General features: G+C 34.2%; 1 protein-coding gene and 1 long non-coding RNA gene across 3 annotated transcripts in view; one reads left to right on the top strand and one right to left on the bottom strand.

Moving 5' to 3' along the window:
• The first annotated feature begins 1,336 nt into the window (after window positions 1-1,336).
• Window positions 1,337-19,418, top strand: part of LOC131074474 (uncharacterized) — a 43,667-nt gene continuing 25,585 nt past the window's right edge. The window contains exons 1-3 of one of the 2 annotated variants that reach the window (XR_009113065.2): window positions 1,341-1,816; window positions 2,018-2,084; window positions 13,858-13,992. This is a non-coding gene — a long non-coding RNA (uncharacterized LOC131074474). Of the gene's footprint in view, window positions 1,817-2,017; window positions 2,085-13,857; window positions 13,993-19,418 lie in introns of those variants that run through there. The other variant, XR_009113066.2, reaches the window with a different exon arrangement.
• LOC131074472 (histidine kinase 5) overlaps window positions 4,449-19,418 on the bottom strand; it is a 38,248-nt gene continuing 23,278 nt past the window's right edge. The window contains exons 10-12 of the mRNA XM_059221753.1: window positions 13,313-14,125; window positions 10,718-10,897; window positions 4,449-4,957 (exon numbers count right to left, since the gene is read on the bottom strand). Coding sequence (XP_059077736.1) covers window positions 4,832-4,957; window positions 10,718-10,897; window positions 13,313-14,125 — 1,119 coding nt within the window. The 3' untranslated portion in view covers window positions 4,449-4,831. The remainder of the gene's footprint in view (window positions 4,958-10,717; window positions 10,898-13,312; window positions 14,126-19,418) is intronic.

Below are 19,418 nucleotides of genomic sequence, written 5' to 3'. Positions count from 1 at the left end.
AATATTCATTTATCACTATTATATCTATATTTTAAAAATATATGTAAAATATGGTGAGAGATATCTTATAATAGAAGAGAATCATTTGTAAAATAAATGTTCTTCTAAAATACTAAACGTCAAGAATATAAATCTATTAAAGTTTCACATGCAAAAAATTGTGAATCTAGTTGGAGACAAGTGGCGAGGGTTCTATTTTATTTGGAGTAATAAAATAACACCTCCACAAAAGCAGAAACATGACATATTTCATGCATTTACCCGTCATTTGCATGTCAAATTGTTTTAAAAATAGATTTTTGTTTATAGACATTTTGATGTCATTGTAGATGCCTCAATCGGCATAAATAATGCATATCTCAATTAAGTGCCACTTGGGTTTTACATGCAATGCAATTATTAACCAATGAATGTAAGCCATCATTTTACCTTGTTGATCGAATGAAGAAAACAACTGGTCGTTTATGAAAATGCATAAATAAATGAATGAAACCATCATTCATATCTTGTTGCTCAAACTTCAACTAGGGGAAGTGTACCAGTAGCCATTCTAGCTAACTTCACACACCCACATATTCTAAATGATACATTGGATTTTGACGATTTTTTGTTGTTGTTGTCTTTGCATGCAACTTAACTGCTTATAGCTAATGTTTTGGCTTTTGGGTGGTAACAATGCACACTATGGATTCCATTATGTGTGCAAGAGTAAAAAAGTACACATTTCAAAGTGTTGCTCGATACTTGCTTAAAGATGTCCCAATAACCGTACACTTATAATCATCTCTACTTATGCAAAAATGCTCCAGTAGTAGTGCACTATGGGTACTGATAAAGGTGCACAAATTGGCCAATTATGATCCAAAAAAGCTAAAAATGAGCGGCCATTGATATATGTGAAATTTATTAATGAACTTTTTTAGTTATTTATTTTTTGATTTTTTAAAAGTTAATATTAAAAGATTAGATAAACAAAAATAAACGATTATTTGATCTAACATGAGAGAAGATGCTCTTCCCCTAAGTATCTTTGGATGGCTGGGGTTTCCGCATCATTTCTTCAACATACTGGTCCGGCATCAGAGATCAGGAACGACCCAAGAACGTTTGAAAGGAGGCTTTACATCTAAAACATTATGGGGACAAAGCAAAGTTTCCAAGCTGTCGCCGCATATCCGATAGTTACGGCGATGGAGACAAAAGTAACCTGGGGATGCGTCCCCTTGTTTGTATGTCTAGACGGTCGGTCGTGGAATGATGGCGCTTATTTGAGACCACACATCACGACCTTATGAATGGACACAGATAAATATAAATATAAATTTACACCTAACTTTGGCCGGGTGAGAAATTTTTATAGGCGCGGCCTAGTGAACAGCAAAATTTCCAAAACAAGACGGTGAACAAGATATTTGACACCAGTAATGATGGTGACAACCACTAACCAAAAATCTCGGACCAATTACCTAGAGGAACGTATCTTTTCCAGGCATGGATTCACAGACGCCACATTAATTCCCATACTACCTTCTAGCAGAGGCCATTACTTATGGCTTATTTTAAAGCCAAATTGATCAATTCCAAGACCGAGACCACATCTTCCAATGGAGAAATTATGGGCTGTAGCTCCAACTTACAACTTGTTTCTGTTATGTTTTGCAAGTCATGTGATCTGTTATATACAACTCATGTGAGACTTAAAAAATGGTATAAAAAACTAGAAACCTATCATGTCTTCTGAGAGCAACAAGGTTGGAGAGATGCTTCCATGATTTTGAATTGTTATCGACTGCTAGGAGTTCCGGTTGCTTTATTGGTAATTTCTAGTTAAACAGTATGTTATCCATATTTTGTTCTGAAACTTTTTTCTAGTTCTTCAGTGCCCAGTTATGATTTCAGATGTTTGCTAAAGAAAAACTGTTTGAAATCATTGACTTATAGTTATGTTAGAAAATTTTCTTAGTTCTATCAATGCCCAGTTATAATTTCATATTTTAACTAATGATTTTGTGACAAGGGAAAAATGTATTTCGGAATGGTATAGGAACTGGGAGATTGAGAAGCTTGCGAGGTTATCTAATGAGGTTAGTGTGCAAAACTATCTAATATTAGATCGTAAAGCTTCAAGAACTTCTATATTGTTTTTCCATGGAAAGCTTAGGCAATATTTGAACTTATCTGAGTTCCTCTTTTGTCGGATTATTATATTTTTAAGCAATAGTACATTATTTTCTGGGAAGCCTGTAAGGAGGTGTGATTAGCAAAAATCCAGCTAGTGCTATATTTCATTCTAATTTGTTAAAACAGTTGAGTACATGAAGATAAGTCTTAGAGAAACTGTGGTTCTTTGCTGCCCTCTCCTACTAGTAGTGTTTACACCCAAGGATCCACTGTCCAAAGTTTCGTTAATGAATGAGGTATATAGCCTACAATTTTAATTGATTTTCCAAATAACCTTGGTTTTGGAGTTACTACAGCAAGAAACAAACTTTCTTCAAAGTGAAATGATATCATCCTTTAAAAGGTAAGCTAGAAATGAACTAGCATATTCGGATGTGCATTTCCAGTCACGCGGAGATGAACGTATCCACATAATTGCGGGCAATCGCAGGACTATTCAAGTACACTTCTTTCTTACCACGAGAGGTTCCTTAGTTATTAGATGTCAGGAAACATTCTAGGGCAAGCTCCTTGATTTCTCTTATAATTATCTGGCCTGGTCTGCCAGCCTTGGATGTAAGTAGAAATGAACTAGAATTCCTGGATGTGCAGTGGTACCCTACTTTTAATAGGTGCGTGGAAAGGAACTGGAATATTGGATGCATGTTTCTAGTAATGCAGAGATAAAAGCGTGCAACATAATTGCCGCCAATATTAGGATAATTCAAGTATGTCTCTTCCTTCTCCTTGTTTGCAGCCCAGGTCATGGAAATGGGTGCTTCTTATTAGTTTTATTTCTGCCACCAGAGGTTTAATGGTCATTAGATGTCAGGAAATGTTCTAGAGCGAATTTGTGGATTTCTATTATAGTTGTGCAGCCTCGACACCTCAGCCTTGTACTTTTCTCTATGAACATTCTCAAATCCTGAATGCCCATTCCATGATGATAGATGAAGATACCATTGGTTCTTCCGGTCCAAGCAATTGATACCAACGGTATCCTTTCTTCGTCTCCTGCTTTGATCTTCATTAGTTCATTGCTTCATCGAGAGGTCCTCCTCTCACAGGGTTATTTGTATTTGTGGCTAGTTTTTGTGCTTCAGGTTTGACTTCTTTAACGTACTTGATGCTTGTTAAATAATTGGGCAATTTAAAATGAATTAAACATCACAAACAGAGCGGATAAAACAGAGCATACACAATAAAATGACACAGATTTCGTGGTACGTCAATTTGGCTACATCCATGGGAAAGGCGGGCACAATAACTTAATTGTGAAACAGCAGCAAATGTAAGTTCTTCATCATACATATTACAATTAACAATCCCCAATATATATAAGTGATTTGGGGGAGCCCGGACTGTGTAATTGAAGAGGCATGGAATGTGAAGGGGCAGAGCCGTATTTCACATACATACAAATGCTTACATCAATTTTCTCAACCTTGGGATTTTTTATCGTGGTGCTTCTCTAATATAACAGAATGTACTTTTTCAGGTCCCAAGGTCATTTATATTTATGAACATTATCATAATTTATTTTATTTCTTTTGCTTAAAACTAATCAGAGCCACACTGAGTATGTAATGTGATTTTATTACCATGGTAATGTCATATAACTTTCATATTTAAACGTGAGTTCCATTAACTTTTGTCATATGTGGACTTCACTATGATTTCATTCACTACCTCCTTTCTTCATCTGATAAGGACAAGCAAATTCATAAGGATGAAATGAAATTGTATGAACATGTCAATTTTATATAAACACCATATATGACGTGAACAACATAATTTGGGACAAGTAGATTTTCGGTATCTTCATGTGGATTTTATTTCATGAAAGAATCTCAGAAAGTAAAGTGCATTGTTGAGCCATTTATTCTTTACTCCATTAAAGATGATTATGCAAGTGAAGTTGGAGTCTGCTGTAGACTTGAAAATTCTTGTAGTTATTAGTTAAATTTCTCATGACTTGGTCTTGGGTTTTAATGTGCAACTTTTATTTTGCTTATTAACACATTTCTTCTTTTCTGTTGGGATATCTTTCTGCCTTAATATGAAATACCATGTTGTTCCTCATTTAGTGTCCTTGACATTGTTTATCGATTTACAAAGCTCTCCAACTTTGTGCTTATCGCATCTAATATTAAATTCTATGTACGTTCTAATGATTTTCACACGTAGCCTTTCCAATATTCACTTATCTTTACTTTTTGATAAAGATATCCATCCACTGAGTCCAAAATTGCTACACAGAACCCGAGGAGCCAAAACAGAAAAGGTACTTCTCAGACTTGCCTCATATTATCATTTGATACTCTCCTGAAATCGGAAAAATTATATACAGAAACTATATTAGAGGAAACTGTACTCTAATGGTTTAGGTTGGTGATTGGTATTTGACACATCTGAAACTTCTGATTGGTATTCCACGTTGTCGAGAAAGAATGCTTGAATTGGAACAAGGTACACTCTGATGTGATGGAAAAAATGGACTACACTTAACTTTTTACATGGACAAGCATGGTACAATGTGACAACTTTTTATGCCACGTGAAGGTTGAATTACATACAAAAAAGGAGACAATTTTTCTCTTCTGCATATAGACTTTTCACCAATATATGCAAGCGCTTAGTATATTCTTATAGGCTGCTTTCAGTACTGAACCTATCCAGGGATATATTGACAGAGAGTCTCCTTCAGTTTCTGTAATGTGACAGGTTTTGCAATGAAAGAATCCATGCCATTTGCATAGCATTCATCAATACCTTCAGCCAAAGCATTTGCTGTCATCTGCAACAAAACAGGAGACGTCTTAGAATTTTAAAAAACTTGAATGGGCACTAAGTTGACATACACTATTACACTCATCAATGTCCATTCAAAAAGGTAACTATTACATACACTGAAAAATAAATTATTTCATCAGGAAAACATATCATTCTAGCCAAGAAGAGTTGTCAATGAATAAGCAATAAGTTGACATGGGAAAGGCTCTTTCTGTATAAGAAAGGCCACTCTAGGAAATTAAGACACCAGATGTTATAATTAGACTTAGAAAAAATAAAAATGATATTAGAGTTAAAAAAATATTAGATTGAGGTTAAAATTTATTTGACACATGCAAAAGAAAATTGAAGGAACAGAGAAAGGTAACTATAAATATACCTTGAAGGCTTTAAGCTTTAGAAATTAGAATTGAATGTGATCTTTAATAGTCTAGCAGAGATTAGTCCTTGTACGAGAGCAAAATTGATACCGTTACCTGATTCTTTTTAGATTTGAGCAGCTGAGTTGCTGCATGAGTTCTTTCTTATCCTCTACATGGTTTAAAGTGCTGTTTTAGTAAGGTTTATTTTGAATGTTTGCTATCTTAATGTTCTTTAGTTCATGCTCGAGTAATTTAATTTTATTATTTTAGATCTACTTTTGTGAAATTCCTGCTTCCATTACATTCTACTTGGTTGGGATGTATGGGTATCTATTTCAAAGTCACATAACACCTCCGGATAATATGAAATAGAAAAGAAAACAAATATTCCACAAAAATGTGCTAAAAATGTTCAAACATGGTTTTGATGGAGTTTGAATATGAGAAACTGCAAAGAAAGAGTTTATGGTGATTCCAAATGCATTTTCTGTGTGATTTTATTTCTGCAGGTGAAAGCAGTTTCCTACAATTTAAAATTAAAGAAAAGGAGTAAGATGAATTAAAGTTATTAATGATTTACCTATCTTACCATCAAGAGCCACATATTTTTTTCTAATATTGGAGCATATGATCTGATGTAAAGATTTCAAATATGGGAGAGCTTGTTTCGGCCTCAAGAATAGGGAATGAAGCAATCAATATAAACCTAGTCATCTGTTACTAGTGTTTTTTTATGGTGTACCAAAAGCAAGGATTCTGAGAATTTGATTCTATGTTTAGAATCTACTTTAGCAAGAAGGTTAAGAAAATAATCAAAAGTACAAAACAAATGAGGGTTTGATATGTCTGGAAGAGACTAATCATCAATTTCATCAGATTTCCACAATTCATTAGATTATCTCATAGTTGCTTCTGGATTTGATTGTGTCTAATCATGCTTGAAGCCTATTTTTTTTTTGGTAGAAATTAGTAGATGCGAACCCTTAGAAACAAAGAGACTAAGTGCCTATAGGCAATAAAATTGGATTATTAAACTAACTTACCAATTCCAGCTTGGGTTTGTCCATACAAAATCATATAAAAATCATAAATAGATATATTTTAGCCATGTATAAAAATGTAATGTCTCTGAATTAAATAGATACTGAATAAAAATTATAAATAAGTTAAAGATTATAAAGTAATTAGATTAGATATATTAATTGTCTATTAAACATTAGGTAAATAAAGTTGGGTATCTGGCCATTATATGTTAATATTATTTAATATCAAAGATACGAAAAATTGGGGAAATAAAGATTTAGGTAATAGTAAAGATTACCTAGAAAATGATTGGATTAAAGATTAGGGGAAATGTATAGAGGAGGAAAATACTCGATTAAATTCTAACCAATCTCTCAAGTGTCTCAACAATACAATAAAAATGATCTCAGCAATTTTCAATGTTTTCATGCTACGTTGGCCCCCACATTTTATAACCTTGATTGGCTCAAGGAATAAAAACTGTTTCTTTTTTATCAATGGACATTAAATAATCTCGAGGGAATGCATTTCACAAATAAATGAAAAAAAATTTGAAGGTCAACATTCTGGTGCCGTTCCCCTACCATTAGAAGAAAATCTTTGGATGTTAATAGAGAAACATTGGGGCTCCCATTTTTCTCTTTCATAGTCGAAGTCAAAGTCTGCAAAGATTTAAAAAACATGTTTTTTCAAAGCGGATTTGCCTTGGGTACCAGTGAATTCTTTTGGGTTAGTGACATGGTCACTTGGGACGAACCCAGTCTTATTCGCATGCTCTAGTACAGTCCCCACCCAAATTAGTGAATCCAAATTGGGTACGAACCGGACCCTGTTCCAAGGAATTCAAGGGATGAACCAGCAACTCAGTTATCAAACAATGGGTTTGAATGTGTATGTATAAGCATCAATATATATCCAATGGAGTGTGACCTAAGGTTCTTAGCCTAAAATTCATTATGAGGTTGATTAGAATGCAACTCCATAAGTCTTAAAGAATGTTGTATCTGCCTCCTTAGCATTTTACATTGATGTGCATGATTTAGTAGTACTTTGTACTAGTACACAAGCTCCAATAATAACATGTAGTCCCTATGCACAAGTCATCATGTCATTACGCACCACTACACGAGGCTCAACATATCTTTGCATAACATCTATTTGTCATAGTATAGTCAAAGTCCTACATGTGTGGCATCCATGTGATGTTTCTTTGTCAAAATTTGGGACTAGAACATCCAATTCTAACCTATTCATTTTTTTTTTTGATCAATAATATGCTGTTTTTTATTATATTTTGATTATTATATTTTGAAATAAAAGCACTGCATTAATAGAGAGTCATTAACAACCATCCACCCAAAACCACCCATTTAAACCCCCAAACCACCCAAAACAAAACCAAGTATCAAAAAACCACCATCCAACCACCCGCCAAACCAGCCTCCCACACCCAAGTAGCAGTTAAACGAGCACAAAAGACGCTCATTACATCATTGCCATAGTCAAAATTCACTAGCAATCCTACTTTAACAGACAACTAAAAGTATAAAATTTTTTGAACTAAAAACTAAACTATGCACATGGCAAGCAAAAAACAGAGGTACCCAAGAACATTTCTTGATCATTGACGAGCTTCCTTCTCCACCTTCACCACCACGGCATTAGAATCTCCACCCGTGCCTTCCGTCGCATCTCCACCATCTTTCGGAAATAATGCTAGAGGTGCATTTCTCACTGCCATAGTCTCGGACATACGTCTAGTTCATGGCCTCAACCTCCGTCCATTCAACTCAACCTCCCTTGCTTCCACTCGTGCTTGTTGGATAATCTCTTCCAGCTCCAAGATTTGAACATACAATTGCAATGCCTCCCATCCTCGCCTCGTCGTCTCTCGGAACCGAGCCTTCACTTCTTCTCTCCTCCTAAGAAAGGGGATGTTCATACATCTATTTCTGAGTTCTACCTGCTCATCTGAAATTTCTTCCGACACATCGAAACCCTGCCCCAACACCTCTCACTGAAGTAGCGAATCCATGTTTTGCAGATAATCCTCCGACACAATTGCTCGCATAACTTTCCTAACCTCCTCACACAGGGTGCTCACTTCTAACTCCCAGACCATAATGAGCAAATAAACATCCACCCTTGATCGATACCTATGGCCGATAACCGCCACCTCCTCTCCTAGCACCAGCTGCACGACTTTCAGAAACAAGGGCTCCCTCGACTTAAACATGGTCTTCAATCTTCTCTCCGAGATCGGCCCCCAAAATCCTGGCATCAATTTGTTGGTTTCAAGTGTGAAATTAGCCTCCATATCATTCGCCACCTACAAAACCACCTTCCTCTCTCACAAAACCACTCTCTCAACCTCCTGCAGTCACAAATCATCCACACTGACTAAGCATTCATTCTCAAACTTTCCATAAATGCATCCTCCGCCGCCCCTGCAGAATTCATCGGCATTAATTGCCACTGTCAGTGAAATTAGCCTAGGCTCACGCACAGGGGATGTGAAATTAATCTCACACACTTCATCCAAGTGGTAGTACTATACGAAATCAGGCATTCAAGTCATGCCAATGGAATATGTCATCATCCTCATCCCACAACTTCGTCATTCCTTTATCCAGCTCACATGCCACGTTAGATAAAGCATCTGCTAACTCATTGCCACCTCTTCTGATATGAGATACAAAAATCTTGAAAGTCGCATAATTTCGAAACAATCAAGGCTATGAGCTTATTTAATCTCCAACTCGGGGTTACCCCTTTCATAATTACATTCACTACAACCTTCAAATCACCTTCAAGGTGCACCTTCAAAATCTTCATATTAATTGCTAACTCCACTACTAATAAAGCAGCCTGTGCCTTTGCATCATTATTGGTTCCATCTTGTAGTCTCTTCGCACCCTTAAAGAGGATCATCCCACTTTCATCACGAGCAATACATCTTGCCCCTGAGATACTCGGATTACCCCTAGATGCCCCATCAAAATTTATTTTAATCCACCCCTGCTCCGGCTTACTCCACGATTCTTCCTCCTTTCTCCGTTCTTCACTCGAAGGATGAACCCTTGGAAACCCATGAACGGGTCTCTAATCTATTCATTTTAGTTTGAATAGAAGTAGTACATTATTGCCAAAGTCTCTCTCTCTCTCTCAATTGTGTGTTGGATTAATTTGATTCTTGTTTTTTATGCATAATCTATAATGATAATCCCATCTTTCACTAAGATTGGTTTATCTCCTAAATCTCTTGGGATCTAGATCATTGGAATTAGAGCAATGTTAAGCTCATGCTTGTAAAAATGCAAGCACAACAATGTAAGGAATATTCCCTCTTGATTTAACATCTGAGCATCCAAACAAACTTCACAACAAAAGTAAAATGGATGGTGTAAGCTGTTTTTCTTCAAGTGTGGGGCCCCTATAGAAAATCTAGCTAATATTATCTTAGAAAACAACAGATAATTCCCTACAAGTATGCTGTTTTCCTTGAATTGGCTTCTTTGGGTTTATCTTGGTTGTCATTTAGTTATGGTTTATCTAGTTAGAATTTTAGAATCATCTCTATGCTATAATTATTGTAATTAATTGCTTCCATCCATAACACATTTAAGTTCCTATAATTTAGGGTATTGTCCACTAAATTCCAATCAGATGTGAATCAGTACATGAAGCTCGGTTACTAAGAAGATGATGAGGAGGGAGCCCAGCCCAAACTCGATGATAGAATCTTTGTTGATATTTGAATGTATATCATAGTTATTTTTTGCAAGCTGCAATCTCTATATCAATATAATTTTGAAGCTCTTGGAGCTTTTATTTCTTTTATATCAGTAATGTAACATGTTTCTTTCAATTTTTTTTTAGTTTTCCCTTATGAATCTTTTAATATTTTCAGTTCTTGGTTTTTATTTAAATATATATGTATGTAGTACTATGTACACAATTCGTGTATATGCATTTGCATATGTATGATTTTAGTAATTTGGCGTACACCTTAAAGCTGCTTTTTGAAAAGAGGTGTATCTGTACCAGTACTGTGCCTCCAGGTCCCAGTATCCTTGCATTTTATGGAACATTGTTTAAACTTCAAAATCTTCAAACTAATCGTTTTTCTGCCTACTTATAATCAATAAAAAAGTTCTCTTTTGATTTCATCAACGATAAGAAGCTATTCCACAGCAAAAGGAAAATTGCAACCATGTTCAAAGAAAAATAATTGAGCCGACACTTATTATAACTCTTGATAAAAACATGGTATCAAATTTACTTTGGGAAGTAGATGTGCTTGGACAGAAAAAGATAAAGGTGTAACATTTGCCAAAAGAGAAATTCTTTGAAAATCGAAAGAGTCTAGTTTCACTTACCGCTATTATTGGGACTCTCTTCCTGGGAAAAGGTGATGTTTGACCATTCATATGAATACTCATCAAACAATCGGCTTTACAAGCTCTCGCTACTTCAGAAGCATCCCAATTTCCACTCAGCTCACATTTGCGGATCAACCGAGTGGCTTCAAGGCCATCCATTACAGGCATACATACATCCTGTAGGATTCAGTATCAAACATAGATTCAGACATTTGTTGATATATCAGAGATTGCAAGAAAGAAAATCTAAGTGGTTAATGACAATATTTTGTTTTTTAAAATCCAAAATGAAGTCAAATAGGTAGCCTATGAATATAATTTCTGGTCTTTTATTACCTATAAGAAAGTTCTATGTATGGGAAGGTTTTAAACATTTACATCAATACATTCAGACAGAGAAAAGGTATAAATTCAATAATCACTTAAAGGTTCGTGGCATTAACAAATGATTAAACATTTTGCACAACTTTGGCATCACCAGATTTAGACATCTAATTAAAGAAGAATATATTTAGGTAAACATTTAAGTTCAAAAGAGATAAGAGAACTGCTAGTTTAAAGATTCTGCTTTTACAAGATAATGCAGTTGATGGTCCAAAATATACACGTGTTATTCCATACAACAGCCATCTGCGTCTTCAAGATAGATAAAAGTGTCCTCATCCCAAAGCTCTGAAAGACTATCAATTTGAACCAAGAAAAGAATAAATCGGAGAAGACAATAAGACCAAGAGTTTGGATCAATACAAACACATTAGATGTGATGTTTGGCAAGTTGAAATTGATGGGATCACAAAGAAAAACATAGGGGCTCCTAGATGACCTATAAAGATGGATAACAACTTGTCAATAGAAGTCAATGGGTGGCCACATAAAATGCTCGAGAACCAAAGCATCCAAAGCAAACTTGAAGATGACAACGTTGATGTTGAAATGCATGCATTCAGAAGTCCTCCTAGACAACTTGCCAGATGAATTTTAATAGACTATATATATATATATAAATATAAAGACTACTTGTCACGTTTACATGCCATTACAATTTTGAAAACTCTATCCAATGTAAAATTATAGCAACACTACAGCAACTAGATATAGATTTAATAAACTATATATTCAGCATCCATTTTATATCTCTTTTTTATCTACCAATGCTTTTAGCTCAGTTTTTGATCTGGAAGAGACCTACCTTCTGTAAATTTATCTTGTTAAGTTGAATGTACTTTTAAACATTATCCTTGCTTCAATTTTGCTATTTTATGTTTTAGGTAAGGCTCAAATAATATCTATTTTAAATCTGTAAGAGAGAATATAATCTAATTTGTTTCACATTTTTATTAATTCAGTTTTATGAATATCTAGTTCAGATTACAAGTACAAATTTCATGGTTCTAAATAGTAAAAGTCCTGGAATAGCACGCGTTGATCTCTGGGAGGTTGTATGGAATTTGTGCATGTAATGCCCTTCTATGATAATTATCTGTGCCCCTCAAAAGTCCAATTATTGTGGGATGATGATTCCCTTGGGAGTATATTCTTCTTGTTATGGTTGACTCTAGTTTATTGTTTACTCTGGTACGAACCATTATTATTTGTAGAGAAATCAATATGGTTCACAAAACGAGTCCTCGACTGAGAATTGGTTTAGGAAATCGTCTGTAGCCTTTTGAAAAATATGATAACCCCACAAGGAATTTATTACCCTTGGCTCAATGTAGTAGCCCTACCAGGAATTCAACTGATATTAGTGTCCCATACGGTGTTCCTACAATTGATCATAAGAAAGGTCTTAAAAGGTCATCTTAACCTTACAAAGATGCTTGCAACACATATCAAATGATGCCTAGCTATAATAAGCTTAGTGATGACGATAAATTGATCTTCACTCTAAGAGTCGAAAAGGATTTGAGTAGGGTACACCATCATGTTGATGACATATGTAAGATACAACACTTTAATACCTTGGTTTAAATTTATCAGGATAATATATATATAGAAGACATACTGAAGAAAGTAGAAATCTGCAATAAAATAGTTTATATGCATTGTATCAAGACACTTTCAACTTCAGACATCACAATTACTAGGCAAAGAATATTCTTGGTGTTCTTTATTTCCAAGGCATAAAATTAATACAAGAAGAACACAAAATCTGCTTATTTTATTGATGGCATTGAATTACTACTTACTGCATGCAAATATATGATTCACTCTGACACTAAATATTCTTTGATAAAAAACCACTCTTTTTGGGGCATGATTCTTCAATAGAAATCTCTCTTCAGGACATTCTATCAAGACAACACATTGCAGAGTAAGGACATGGCTGCTTGGACAATCAACAAAGGAAAACAAAACGCAAAATTATTCTTTTGAAAGAACTTGAAGCAAATAAGATCGAGTTGAAGAGTGACAATAGACAAGCACACAAATAAGAACGTAGCTGGCAGACTATGATATCTTTTCATAACTTCTCCTATAAATTGTGACATTTTAAAGGAAGAAGCAAGTGCAGCTAATAGGTTGCTGGCCATGATGTGAAATATTTACCTATCCTCGACAAGAACATAATCACATGAAATGAGGGCTTACCATCAAAACAAGATCATAATTATTTGTTTTGACTGCTTGTACTGCTTCTGCTCCATTTGAAACAACATCAGGGCTATGACCTAGCCGCTTCATCATGGACTGTGTAACCATTACAATAACCTGATCATCTTCAACAAGAAGAATCTTGGGTCTAGATTGCATCTGCCTTGCATCTGAAATATTTTCTGGTGGCTTTTGGTTGGTCTTTTGCATCTTTCCCTGATTCTCATGTGCTAAATATGAAAGCTTCAAATCCTGAGATTCCTGAGAGTGTCTCATAGTAGTGTCTTTCTCAGTTGTCATTGGTGAGTGTGTGATTTGAAGATGCTGATAATCATCATTTGATGGGCAATCATTGACTGCTTTGTTGACATTTTCTATTCCAGTTAAATAGTCGCTTCCCAGCTCTGAGTGTTGCTTGTCAACATCATGGTTTAAACTTAAATTTTGATTTGAACTTGGAGTAGATTCCCCAGTGGGAAACATGTAGCCTGTGTGTATGCCATTCATCTTAGTGGTGTGATTTGAGTCTATTTTGCCTGCAGATAAAACTTTGGACCTGGGAGCTGCATCACCTGATGAGAATAAAGAACCCAATGTACGTGGTTTGAACTGAAAATAAGCTCTTTTATCATCTTCAGCTGTACTGTCGCTTCTTGCTTCACATTCAGAAAGAGGCATGTCATATAGCAGATCATTATCCATTTCATCACAGGTCCTCTTTTTCGGTACTTTGCAAGGTACCACAAAAGAAAATGTTGACCCACAATGTTCCTTGCTTGTTACAGTCAGACGGCCCCCCATCAATTCCACCTGTGGGCAATATTTTAGCCACTAGGATATATTTAATCTTTAATTCTAGTATGCATAACAAGTGCATGATAAAAGTCTTCTTTTTTGTTTTTTCTTTAGCAGAGAAGAATTACAAGTAATATTTATAAAGACCAATAGTCAATCGCAGAAAAGAAAAAATTATATTGTACTCGTTAACATTAAAATTAATGTTTATAACACTTTCATTAATAACAACTAGATTGTCTAATCACTCCTTTACAAACTAAATATAGCTCTTTCGTGAGAACAAAATAGATGATTTAGAAGTAAAAAAACGTGTGCAGCTGTTTGGAATTGTCTAAAACTAAAAGCAAAATGAAATATAAAACAAGCATGATAGTACGTTGTAATCTATGATTCCCAAGTCTTTACCATTAAGTTTTTTTGGCCATTGTCCCATTTACTGATGGGAAAGCTTTTATAATTTGACATTTCCATATTGAAGGTGTTGACGTTTAATAAGTTATTGCCAAATTTTACTGAAGCAGAATAATTCCTTGGGCCCATAAGTGCTTGCATGGCTGTAATGCTATCTCATGTTCTAGCTCTTAAGAAAATCTTTCATTGCCCATTGTCAATTCGTTAGCATTTTTAGGTTTAAGAATTAAGTGGAAACTGTACAGTTGTAAAAAGTTAAAAACACCAGATAGCTTCCAAATTTAAGGCAATATCTGCAAACTTTTAGAAATGCAGCATTGTATTTAATTCCTTTTAAATAAGCGAAAATAAAATAAGGATTTTTCCCTATATACCATGCAATTCAGAAATAAACCCGTAAATAGATGAAACTTGGTTTGACAAAGCAATATTTGCCCCTATCCCAATCAGCCAGATGTTTAAAGTGTACATAGATTATTAAAGATAAAATTTACTCATCATACATAGATTATTAGTATTCAATGGACTGAATCTGTTTAAATTTAACTAGCTATGCACCTTGGTGTGCAATGGGTACGCCAAAGAGAGGAAGTTTAAGTAGGAAAAATATTTTGTTTAGAATCTTTTAATTTAACTAGCAATCGCACCTTGGTGTGCAATGGGTAAATGTTTTTTTATTTTTTCATACGTTTGTGCAATACATGAAGTCAATTAGTAGGCCATTTAGCAAATGACATGGATAGCTGATAGAGAGAAAGCGAGGGAGGGAGATATGGGGAAAAATAGAGTTAAGAGTGATACAGATAGAAAGAGATAGATAGATGGAAAAATAGAGTGAAGAGTGATACAGATAGAAAGAGAGAGATGGGTTGAATACGAGAAAGAGGTAGAGATAATGATATATAGATAGAGGGGGAAAGTGAGAGAGAAATAGGGGGAAAGGTAGAGATAGAGATGGAGAAAAATAGAGATATGGGGAAAAATAGAGTTAAGAGTGATACAGATAGAAAGAGATAGATAGATGGAAAAATAGAGTGAAGAGTGATACAGATAGAAAGAGAGAGATGGGTTGAATACGAGAAAGAGGTAGAGATAATGATATATAGATAGAGGGGGAAAGTGAGAGAGAAAGAGGGGGAAAGGTAGAGATAGAGATGGAGAAAAAGGGAGTATGTGTGTGTATGAGTGAGAGGTATACTAGAGAAATATAGAGGGAAATAAAAGGGAGGAGAGAGAAGTAGATAGATATAGAGAGGAGCGATAAGGAGAGAGGGAGAGTTAGGGATAGAAAGGAGAGATAGAGATAGAGATAGATATAGATATAACTTGGGAGAGAGAGAGGAGGGGGTGGAGATTTTATAAAAAGATAAATATATGGGAATGATATATAGAAAGAGGTAGATAATATATATTGTATTCTATTAAATATTACACTTATATTTAAAAATATATCTATTTTCTATGCTTTGAAATGATATATCCTATTCTAAAATGAATTAATTTGAAAATATGTTTAAAAAATCTCTATAATTATATATATAACTCGTCAATAGATTCGAGTCTATTCTAAAATGAATTAATTTGAAAATATGTTTAAAAAATCTCTATAATTATATATATAACTCGTCAATAGATTCGAGTGAGAATAGATTGGAGCTCACTGGACTAGAAAATATATATTTTAGCTTAAATTTCATTTTATAATTATGTGTGATAAAAATACATAGCAAGTAGTGTTGTAATGTCTATTTATTTGTATCTATTTGATTTTTAATAAGTCTTTATTTATTGCTTTGTATTTAATAATTTTATAAAAAAAATTTAGTGAACAACGAATACAATTCAAGTAAGTGAACATATATATTTTATTTTATTTTAAAATTAAGATAGTTTGGTGAATTAATTTATCACAATGCTTAAATTCTTGTAAAAAAAAAAAATCTATTATAATAAATTTATTTTTCAATATTTCATAAATTTATTTTATTCCTATCAAAACATTGAATTCATAAATTAATGTTTTAAAATATTGCAAAATATAGAATTCATCTCAAATTAAATCTATTTTTAAATTATTGAAAACAATTTTTTTTTAAAGATTTGAGTTAATTTAATATATAATTAAAAAAAAAATCATCTCTATCTACTTATTAAAAGTGTGTTATTCATAGGAATGAAAAAAAAATTATAACCAAATAAGATTGTAGAGATGTCAGCTGTCAAAACAGCGAAAGGAATATTATATTTAAAATCTGCAGTAAATTCTAAAATTGATAAGAGGATGCTAACTTTGACTGTGTCGTTTTTAGCTCTTATGGGTGAATAATACAGGTGGAATAACCGTACTAAAAAAGTAATAGATGTTGTATCACATACGCAACCGATGCAATATTTATGTGCAGCAAAAATATATATTCTAAACCAAAATACGGCAAGCGGGGAAAATGAAAAATACAATGAATAGTAACACCTTTCCCCGGAGGATTTGACAGGTGCGGAGTACTCTCTGAAAACGGAGCGTATGTTCGGGATGTAATTGCTACGAACAGATTTTACATTGTAATGGATTAAAAAGGCAGCGAAATCGTTAAAAAAAATAGCGCAGAGCCAACGGCTGTAATAGTTTCAATCGTTGATTATTAAAATCAGCTGGTCCATCTCATATAAGATACGCCTTCGGTGTAATAATTTTTTTAAGTCCATCTCGTATAAGATAAGCCTTCCGCGTAATAATTTTTCCTTTATTTGTTAATGCTTTCATATTCATTATAATTTAAGGTTTCATTTATTTGGTTTTGATTGCCATGCCTATCTAATTGTGCCCGATATCATTATATGCTGGACAATACAAAGGGTCTTCCACTTTCATGTGATTTACATATTGTGCAATAATGATTTTCTTTTTGAGTTGTTCAAAAGGATGTCTCTGGTTTTGGTTTGCATGTTTGCTTTAAGTAGCTCAAATTTGTCGATGTCAGATCTTCATGTTTGTTCCAATGCTTTAACAACTTACCTAGTCTTATTACCAAGTTTTTGTTAATATAAGATGGATTAAGCACAGATTGTTGGACAATGACAAGAAGCTTGTCTGTGCTTTGCATGCTTCTGTTCGTGTATGTTTTTGATTTTCTGAATTTTCTTTAAAAGTATATCATTTTAGTTTGTTGCTTTGTTCTCAAAGTCATAACCATTTCATCTTTGTTTGTGGTTCAGTTCTAGACTGTTATTGATATACTCTCCACAATCAAACAAATCGATCCCGATTTATTTCTTCATTTTCTATCTCCTTTAGCTCTCCCTTAAGTTAGCTCTACTGTTGGAAGCAATCCACACTCCAGAGTCCAGACCATAAAGGGAAATAGAAATTTCTACAGATAACTTTTCACCGGAACTTTTTCCTCCAAGATCCATTGTCCACAATGTTTAACTTGGGTAAATATATTAAATGATAACTAAAAGTTGCAACTGAAAAATGAAGTCCATTGAATGAAGCCTACTTGATAACATAGACTCAGCAACACTCAATTAAGTGACTAAGTAAATATCCTAAAACAAATAATAAGGTTAAATAGGTGTGCAGATGCTCGGAGACTTTGAAACCAGTGCGGACTCCCAAAACTTGGGTGTGAAGGTGTGGGCGTATGCAGACTGCATACCCTAAAAACTTAAGTACACAGTTAACTTGAGCAGACTGTGACATCTAAATTGAAATACCAGTCCTGAAAGTTGAAACATAACATCATTGTGAAACTTCATAAAATCTTGTTTTATTTTTTTTCCATCTAAGTTTTAATTTCTTCAATGTATTGCGTGTAAGATTTGAGGAAAATTCTCCAAGTGCCGAAAGATGAATTAAACAGTACTTGGTATAAATTTAGTGTATCTCGAGTACAGTGTTGAGACTGGGACTTGGTGAAAACTCAGCAAGTTGTTTTTGACTTGGAACTTGGCATGGTCGAAACACTTGGCATAAACCAAAAAATATTTGTTAAAATATTTGAAACAAATATTTTTTATGACATCTTAAAAAATTTCAATTGGATTTCAATTTTTTCCAGACTCAACCGAATCGAGCAATTGAGACTCATAAGTCTCAGCCGTCAAACTAGACTAAGTTTGTTATTCTAGGCTACAAATTCGTTGTTCCTGGCTTGGACTCAAATCTGCAAGGCCTTGCTGAGCTTCACCAAGCATGACTCGTACAAGGATCTGAGAGTCCTCATTGAGATTTGCTGAGTCTCAACACCATGATCATGAGGGCATCCAAGTTTTAGTTGGGTGCACATACCCCAAAATCCTTTGTTCAAAACAAGTCTGTGTTAGACTCAGTCAATTCTATGAGATGAGGTAGCAGACTCACTAAGCCTGAATTAGACTCAGATTTGCTAGCCCTCACCTAGATTCATCAAGCTTGACTCAAACTCGGATGTGGGAGTCCCTACCACGACTCTCTGAGTCTCAATCCTATTATCGTAATGCACCCAAAATTTAATCGGGTGCGCACACCCAGAAAAACCTTGGTTCAAAACCATTTTCATACACATTCAATGTTTTCAATCCTAGTAGCATCAATTTTATTGAAAGATTTTGATTCTTAATTTGTCATTTCTTGACAAATGCTTGTTGCGAGAGATCACATTTTCTTAAAGAAGCATGCTTCCAAGTTCCAACAATTCACAGAAATTACAAGGAACAAATATTAATTCTTGTTGATCTCTAATTATTAAGGAAAAAAATTACAAAAATATTAATATATTACTCAAGATAGATATTTGCTAAAATGCATACATGATGTCAATTTTGTTGAAACCAAACTAATGATTATTAAAGATGGAATAAATTTTTGACTAGATGCAGATATCCATCTGGAATGATGTGATTGCATAATCATAAC

Source organism: Cryptomeria japonica, chromosome 5, assembly GCF_030272615.1.
Source record: "Cryptomeria japonica chromosome 5, Sugi_1.0, whole genome shotgun sequence".
NCBI lineage: Eukaryota > Viridiplantae > Streptophyta > Pinopsida > Cupressales > Cupressaceae > Cryptomeria > Cryptomeria japonica.
Note: the sequence above shows the minus strand (reverse complement) of the source record. Positions and strands in the feature narration are given on the sequence as shown.